This window comes from Hevea brasiliensis, chromosome 8 (genome assembly GCF_030052815.1).
Source record: "Hevea brasiliensis isolate MT/VB/25A 57/8 chromosome 8, ASM3005281v1, whole genome shotgun sequence".
Lineage (NCBI taxonomy): Eukaryota > Viridiplantae > Streptophyta > Magnoliopsida > Malpighiales > Euphorbiaceae > Hevea > Hevea brasiliensis.
In genome coordinates this window covers 13758800-13765938 of record NC_079500.1, presented here as the reverse complement: position 1 = coordinate 13765938, position 7139 = coordinate 13758800, and the positions used below count along the sequence as shown (strand labels likewise).

The following is a 7139-nucleotide window of genomic DNA, read 5'->3' as shown; positions in this document are numbered from 1 at the left end:
GAACATAAAATAACCAATATTAATAAAAAATATTTTTGAAAATTTATAATAGTTAGATTTTTTAAAACATAAATAAAGAAAAAATTATTATTTTCTTATTCTATTCTTTCATTTAAAGATAGAAACAATAAATAATATAGGATATTAATATGGAGAGCTATTTTAAGTTGAATTTAAATATTTTTTATTCATAAAAAAATTTTACTTAAGGGTGTTTAAGACTCTTTATAAATTATTTATTAAATTGGTTATGGCTCTAACAAATTAGATTGTGGAAATAGATTCTCCACAAAATTTTATATTAAAATGTTATATCAATATTATTATAGTAGTTTCAATAATGCATATTTATGTACATTTACACAACCATTTATTAATTATATAAAAATTGTGTTTAATAGATAAAAATAGAAGTTGGAGTGTTCAAGAAGCTGAACTAAAATTTAAGGTGCCACTAAATGAGAAAAAAAAAATGCTTGTAAATTTCTTCCAAACACAGCCTAAAAATATCTTTTGCAAGTGGCAAGAATTTCCATTGACGTTGACCAAAAGCAAAGTGACATCAAGGCTATGTTTGGGGAGAAAGGAAATGAAACTCGTAAATTTGATCATTATTGTGCCCCTTCCAAACAATCGTAAAGCAATATAAACCTATCAACCTCTTGCTAATAAATTTTCAACAAAATTAGGTAGGCAAATTAATAAGAATTATTGTGTTTTGCTTTTGTGCTTTAGCATTAGTAAAAGCGATTTTTTTTTTCACTGGAAAGATTAACCAAAATTTCGCATTTTCTCAGCACAAACAAAAACATTGTCTTCCTCTTTCCTTTATACAGTTTGTTGTGTTCCCTTTTACTATTATCAGGAATTATGGCTTCTTCTTCTTCTTCTTCCTTGATCACTCTTCCATCGAAGAAGTACGATGTGTTCATTAGTTTTAGAGGTGCCGATATCCGCGATGGTTTTCTCAGCCATTTGCGGGAGGCTTTGCGCCAAAACGAAGTCAATACCTTTGTGGATGAAAAACTTGATAGAGGAGAAGAGATCTCATCCTCCCTCTTGGAAATAATTGAAGAGTCATACTTTTCGTTGGTCATTTTTTCAGAAAATTATGCTTATTCTCCCTGGTGTTTGGAAGAACTTGTGAAGATACTTGAGTGCAAGAAAGACATGGAACAAATGGTTCTACCGGTTTTCTACCGTATAGATCCAACCCATGTTCAAGAACTTACAGGTAGCTTTGGAGCCGCACTTGCTAAGCATAGAGAAGATTTCACGAACTCGTTAGACACGGTGGAGAGCTGGTGCCAAGCTTTGAAAGAAATTGCTGAGATAGCAGGGTTGGTTTCCCGTGACATTAGGCAAGTTACTTTTTATTTGTTTTCTATTTAACCTACAAAGATACTAAAACATATTAATTTTTTTTTATTATAACCTTTAATCACGTGTTGACTTCGAGTTCCAATCAAGGTAAATAATAAAAAAAAAAGGCATTTAAATCGTGATTGATCATTTAAAATTGTCTTCATATCATGGTGATTTTTTTTTAGTCATTTAATTTCTTCATGTGTTGTGGTTGATCATTTTGCATTTTATACTTGTCTAGGCCTGACTCCGAGCTAATTAAGGAAATTGTCAAACACATTTCAGAAAAATTAAATGATGGGGTTCCAAGTGATTCTTATGATAAAGGGTTAGTAGGAATTGATTCCCGTGTCAAGGATGCTGAATCCTTATTATGCCTGGAGTCTGTGCGTGTTTTAGGAATATGGGGGATGGGTGGAATAGGAAAAACCACCATTGCTGAGAAATTATTTGAACGAATTTCTGGTCAATTCAATAGGCGATGCTTTGCTGCAAATGTCAGGGAAAAGTTTGAAAAGTGCGGACCAGATACAGTACGACAGGAAATCCTTTTTCAAGTATTAGGAAGGGAAACTTGTAATTTAGGTCCGCCCATCAGGAGAAGGCTGCCAAGAGAAAAAGTTCTCATTGCTCTTGATGATGTGAGTGATTCAGATCAAATAGAACGTTCCATAGGGAAACCGGCTATCTATGGTCCAGGGAGTAAATTCATTATAACAAGCAGAGATAAACAACTGCTTAGGAACATGCAGGCTCAAATATATGAAGTTGAGAAATTGAATGACTGTGAAGCTTCTTGGCTTTTTGGCTTCCATGCCTTCAAACAAGATGATGTAGGAAAAGAATATATGGTGTTTTCAAAGAAGGCAGTTAAATATGCTCAAGGCAATCCATTAGCCATTAAAGTTTTGGGTTCCAATTTATATAGTAGAAGTGTGAAAGAATGGGCAGATGAATTAGAAAAATTGGAAGGTACATCTGATGAAAAAGTTCAGAGAATATTGAGACTAAGTTATGATGCTCTATCTGCATATGACAAGGAAATTTTTCTTGACATAGTGTGCTTCTTCGAAGGGGAAGATAAAGTTCGTGTTGAAAATATACTGGGTACCCCTGGCTCAATAATTGGAATCAGTCGTCTAGCTGATATGTCCCTTATTTCTATTGCAAATAACAAGTTACATATTCATGACTTGCTGCAACAAATGGGCAAGGATATTACTTGCGAGGAAAAACAGATTGGACAACGTAGCAGACTGTGGCATCCTAAGGATATATATTACCTGTTGACAAGAGCTGAGGCAAGAATTAAATACTTGGATATATTTTTCAAGTTCTTTGAGATTTTACTCTTTTTTCCTTTTTCCCTTTCTTTTGACATTGGCATGAAATGCCTATAATACTAGTGTGCACCTTTTTCATATATTTGAATCTAATTTACTCTTTGGTTGTTTTAAGCAGGGGACTGGAGCAAATAAAGGTATATCGCTGGACATGTCCAATATCAGAGAGGTGGAACTAAGTCCTACGGTCTTTGAGAGAACGTACAATCTCAAGTTTCTCAAGTTCTACTGTTCAGTACTCAGTCAAAACAGAGTAAACTTCTCGGAAGGACTCAAATTTCTTCCAGATGAGCTAAGGTTACTGCACTGGTATCAATACCCTTTGAAATATGTGCCATTGAGTTCATGTGCTGAGAACCTTGTTGATCTTTGCTTGACTAATAGCAAAATTAGGGAACTTTGGAATGGAGTTCAGGTAGTCTTCTATACTTCTTCATATACTTTCAAAGTGTCTTCAATTTGGTCCATCTCCCTAACATGTATATCTTCACATTTTCATTACAGCATCTTGGAAATTTGAAATATGTTAACCTCAGCTTCTCTGAGGATCTAATCAGAATTCCAGACTTGTCTGGATGCCCAAATCTTGAGGTTCTTAATTTGCTTACATGTACAAGTTTGGTTGAAATTCCCCCATCTATAAAATGTTTGAGCAAACTTACTTCACTGTTTCTATCAAGTTGTGCAAGTCTTTGCGATTTACCGAGCTTGCTTCATTTGAAAAGTCTTAAGGTTCTTTTCGTACAGAATTGCCCAAAAATCATGGAGTTTCCAGTGGTTCCATGTGATATAAGGAGTTTATATATGAGTACAAATGCAATAGAGCAAGTGCCCTCTTCAATTGGGGGTCTCTCTCATCTTTTTTTGTTGGATTTGGGTTGGTCGACGGGGCTTGAAAGTCTTCCAGACAGCATTTGCAATCTCAAATCTCTCAGAGAATTTCGTATCGGTTGCTGTGAGAACCTAAAGGAACTTCCGGAGAACTTGGGGAATTTAGAATCTCTAGAGAAGATTTCAGCAGATGGCTCTGCTATAAAAGAATTACCAGACAGCATTTGCAATCTGAAAAAACTTGCGACATTATCAGTTGAGAACTGCGTGAATCTCCTTGGTCTGCCAGCAAACCTGGGGAATTTAAAGTCTCTAGAGAATCTTTGTGCCAGTGGTACTGGTATAAAAGAATTACCAGAAAGCATTTGCAGTCTGCAAAATCTTGCAGCCTTATTTCTTGGCAATTGTGTAAATCTGCAGGGTCTGCCAGAAAACATTGGTAATTTAGAATCTCTAAAGGTGCTTCAGGCATATGGTACTGGTATAAAAAAATTACCGGACAGCTTTGGCAATCTGAAACAACTTATAGTGGTTGACATTTCTGACTGCGTAGTTCTGCATGGACTGCCAGAGAGCTTTGGGAATTTAGAATCTTTGCGGCGTATTACGGCATCTGGCTCTGGTATAAAAACACTACCATCTTTGACAGGGTTTCCTCTTCTAGTGGTGGCTAATCTAGATTTTTGTGGCCTGCTAGAATTTCCTAGCACTCTTTGCCATATAGTGTCATTGAAAGAATTGTACATTGGTGGAAATAATTTCGAGACAATACCAGATACCATCAAAAAACTTTCAAGACTAGTTCAACTTGAATTAAGTGATTGCATGAGACTAAAATATTTGCCAGAGCTTCCATCTCTCAGCATATTATCTGCAAATAATTGCACTTGTCTTGAATCAGCATCCTGTTTATTCCAACTCCAGAGTATTAAAGCTTTACAATTTGGCAACTGCATCAATTTGGATGGGGATGAATGCAGTAAAATTGTGGACCATTTATTGGCAACTTCTTGGCAGAGGGAAGTGGTATATCTCTCTTTCTTTCTCCGTATCATAAGACCTTTTAGTGTCTTATTTGTTATTTATTTTTTTTTTCATATTGTTGGTAGAGTTTATCATAATATATGGTAAATGTGTAACAAGATTTTCATGTAGCACAGGCGTTATGTTTCCCTGGAAGTGAAGTGCCACAATGGATCAAGTATCAGAATGACTCTGGATCTTCTTTCTTTTTGTCATTTAGACAACTGGAGCTGGTGAAATCTACCTGTTTCACATTTTGTGCTGTTTTTGATCCCAAAGTTTGTCATCCTTATCGTTTCCTAAGAATTGGATACACAGTCCATTTCATAAACGAGTCTGGACATAGCCAATATCAATTTGATCGCTATTGGGATGAAAATAATTTTCTTCTTGGTTATGGTTGGACGGATAGAATGGTTGTTCATTCAGAAAACATCTCCTTTTGGCGTTCTTCTCTTAATTTCATACAGAATAGCATGGTCTTCCAATTTTTTGTTGAAGATATGAAAGGACGACGCAGTTACGATGGGATAGTTAAGTGTTGTATCCATCTAGAGGAGGAGGAGGAGCCTCCCCTTAAAAGACTGAAACATGGCGATGAACAACCACCTCAGGTTACTTTTAAAGCGCTGGGCGGTGGATATGATTTCTCTCTTGATATAAATACTCTCACTTGCTAATAATCGCCAAAGAACATGTCGTTTTCCTCTCCAAACGGAATGGATGATAGGAAGATATGTTTCTTGTCCTCAATTCTGGCTTACAGGGAAGTGTGCAAACCTATGTTTCTAAGGTGAGACTAATGTTAAAGAGTGAGACTAATGTTAAATCTTTATAAACTTTCAAAACATTTGTTTTGCTCATATCAGCATTGAGATTTGGTACAATTTTCGTTTGAATTGCAAGTTTTTACTCTCTTGGGTGGCAGGTCCTGCAATTACAAGGATGCAAAATGAATGCGGACTGGTTTCAGCAGAGCCAAGGATTATGTGGGATAAATCATTTACAATCAGAGTGTGAGATAGATGTTCAATTGATTGCTTGTCAAGAAAGCATTTCTTTGATAGGAAGAATCTGCATTGCCAGAGCTAATACATTAGGAATTGCATACATAACTTTGCTTATAAATTTTATTTAGTATTCGCTGGAGCAAGAAGAAGATAAAGGGTTAATATAATCCTTAGTCCTAGCTACTAAATAACTTGATTAACCATTTTGGATCAGGTGATTTAAGACTGAAAGTTATTTAAGTCAGTTAAGTCAGTTGGGCTAGGTCTTTATTATTATTATTATTTTGCAGGTTAGCCAGCATAGTAGACTGTCATATCATTAAATAGTGTACATTGTACAGTTATATTGTGGTTACCTATAGACTGGAGCCTAAAATTCTGATAGCTAAGGGAATACTTTGAGTGCAGCTTATTGCCCCTTTTATGTCTTTTTACAGCCTTGTTTGACGTTTAATTTGTTGGAAGTCATGCAAACTAAACGAAGACAAACAAAGATGACTATATTGAAATTTAGTTGACGTAATCAAGCCAACGCCATGCCCACGTCATTAGATTTGCGGATGCCATCAGTCTGGTTCTGTTCAACTGATTTTGCAATCTCATCATCTCAAGCTGATCTTCCATCATCTGATTTGCTGCTTGCCTAATTGGATCCAATGCATCATTAGCTCCTTTTGGTTGCCCACCCACCATTTCCTGTGTCTCTAGCTGGTTTTGATTTAATCCTGTCCCTTGATCAGTCTTCACACAGTTCAAATGCCAATCAAACGCACAATCAACACATTTGTAGGTCCAAAAACTCTTGTCCACTCCACCGTACTCATCACGCACAATGGAAATGTTCCCATTCCCATCATAAGGAATATCAAAGGTGAGTTTAAGCTCATGAGGGTGTGCATCAATAATGACTGTGCTAGGTAAATCGGCACAATGGGTATGCAAATCAAACTCACATTGAGCACAGCTAAAGCTGAAGGAGCTTCTAGGAACCCCACATGCATCGTATGAATAGGACCCATAAGAATATGTTGGGGTAGGAAGGAGGGTTAGTGAGTGAGAATTGTGAGATGTGTGGCGACGCCAGCGTGTTAGATTGAGGCATTGGTCATGGAGGAAATATTTGCATGAAAGGCAACCATGAGACGGTTCAATAGCAATAATTAGTCTTTCACAGGCCATGCACTTGATTTCTTCACTTTCTTCATCAAAGTGAAGAGGTGTCAAGAGATGCCAATGGCGGATTTTTTTTTTTTTTCTTGATAAGCATCTATGGGTGAAATGCTGATATCCCATCTCTCTTTTAATTTTCTGTCTCTTCGTGATTTGGAGGTTACTGTTTTTATATTTTAAATAAATAAAATTAGTACAAATTATTAATAAAAGAATTTTTTAGGGACCGATTTAATCGGTTGAAAATAAATTTTAATTAGGTTTAGCGTAAATTTGAGTATTAAAAATATTAATCAAGTTCGAAATCAAATAAGATGATTTTCGCGAATACCTTACTCATTGTCATTCTTATATAAGTTATACAATATATATTATGTCTCAGATTATGATGGACCGT

General features: G+C 35.8%; 3 protein-coding genes across 3 annotated transcripts; 2 read left to right on the top strand and 1 right to left on the bottom strand.

Annotated features, from left to right (window-relative positions):
- The first annotated feature begins 757 nt into the window (after nucleotides 1-757).
- On the top strand, nucleotides 758-3653 carry LOC131182055 (disease resistance-like protein DSC1). Its single transcript, XM_058150685.1, has 3 exons — nucleotides 758-1361; nucleotides 1607-2666; nucleotides 2827-3653. The coding sequence occupies exons 1-3, from the start codon at nucleotides 871-873 to the stop codon at nucleotides 3226-3228; spliced, it is 1953 nt and encodes a 650-aa protein (XP_058006668.1). The 5' UTR covers nucleotides 758-870; the 3' UTR covers nucleotides 3229-3653.
- Nucleotides 3471-4660, top strand: LOC131182054 (disease resistance protein RPV1-like). The gene is made up of 2 exons (XM_058150684.1): nucleotides 3471-4565; nucleotides 4649-4660. The coding sequence occupies exons 1-2, from the start codon at nucleotides 3471-3473 to the stop codon at nucleotides 4658-4660; spliced, it is 1107 nt and encodes a 368-aa protein (XP_058006667.1).
- Nucleotides 4661-6082: 1422 nt separating this feature from the next.
- LOC110660908 (protein VACUOLELESS GAMETOPHYTES-like) lies at nucleotides 6083-6865 on the bottom strand. The gene has a single exon (XM_021819363.2). It carries the CDS (start codon nucleotides 6863-6865, stop codon nucleotides 6083-6085), a length of 783 nt encoding a protein of 260 aa, XP_021675055.2.
- Nucleotides 6866-7139: the final 274 nt, after the last annotated feature.

Excerpts from the sequence above, each read along its gene's own strand:
- LOC131182054 (XM_058150684.1), top strand. The coding sequence starts at position 3,471 with ATGGAGTTTCCAGTGGTTCCATGTGATATAAGGAGTTTATATATGAGT.
- LOC110660908 (XM_021819363.2), bottom strand. The coding sequence starts at position 6,865 with ATGGGATATCAGCATTTCACCCATAGATGCTTATCAAGAAAAAAAAAA.
- LOC131182055 (XM_058150685.1), top strand. The coding sequence starts at position 871 with ATGGCTTCTTCTTCTTCTTCTTCCTTGATCACTCTTCCATCGAAGAAG. Across the intron at positions 1,362-1,606 it reads TTGGTTTCCCGTGACATTAG|GCCTGACTCCGAGCTAATTA; the intron begins GCAAGTTACTTT and ends ATACTTGTCTAG. Across the intron at positions 2,667-2,826 it reads ACCTGTTGACAAGAGCTGAG|GGGACTGGAGCAAATAAAGG; the intron begins GCAAGAATTAAA and ends TGTTTTAAGCAG.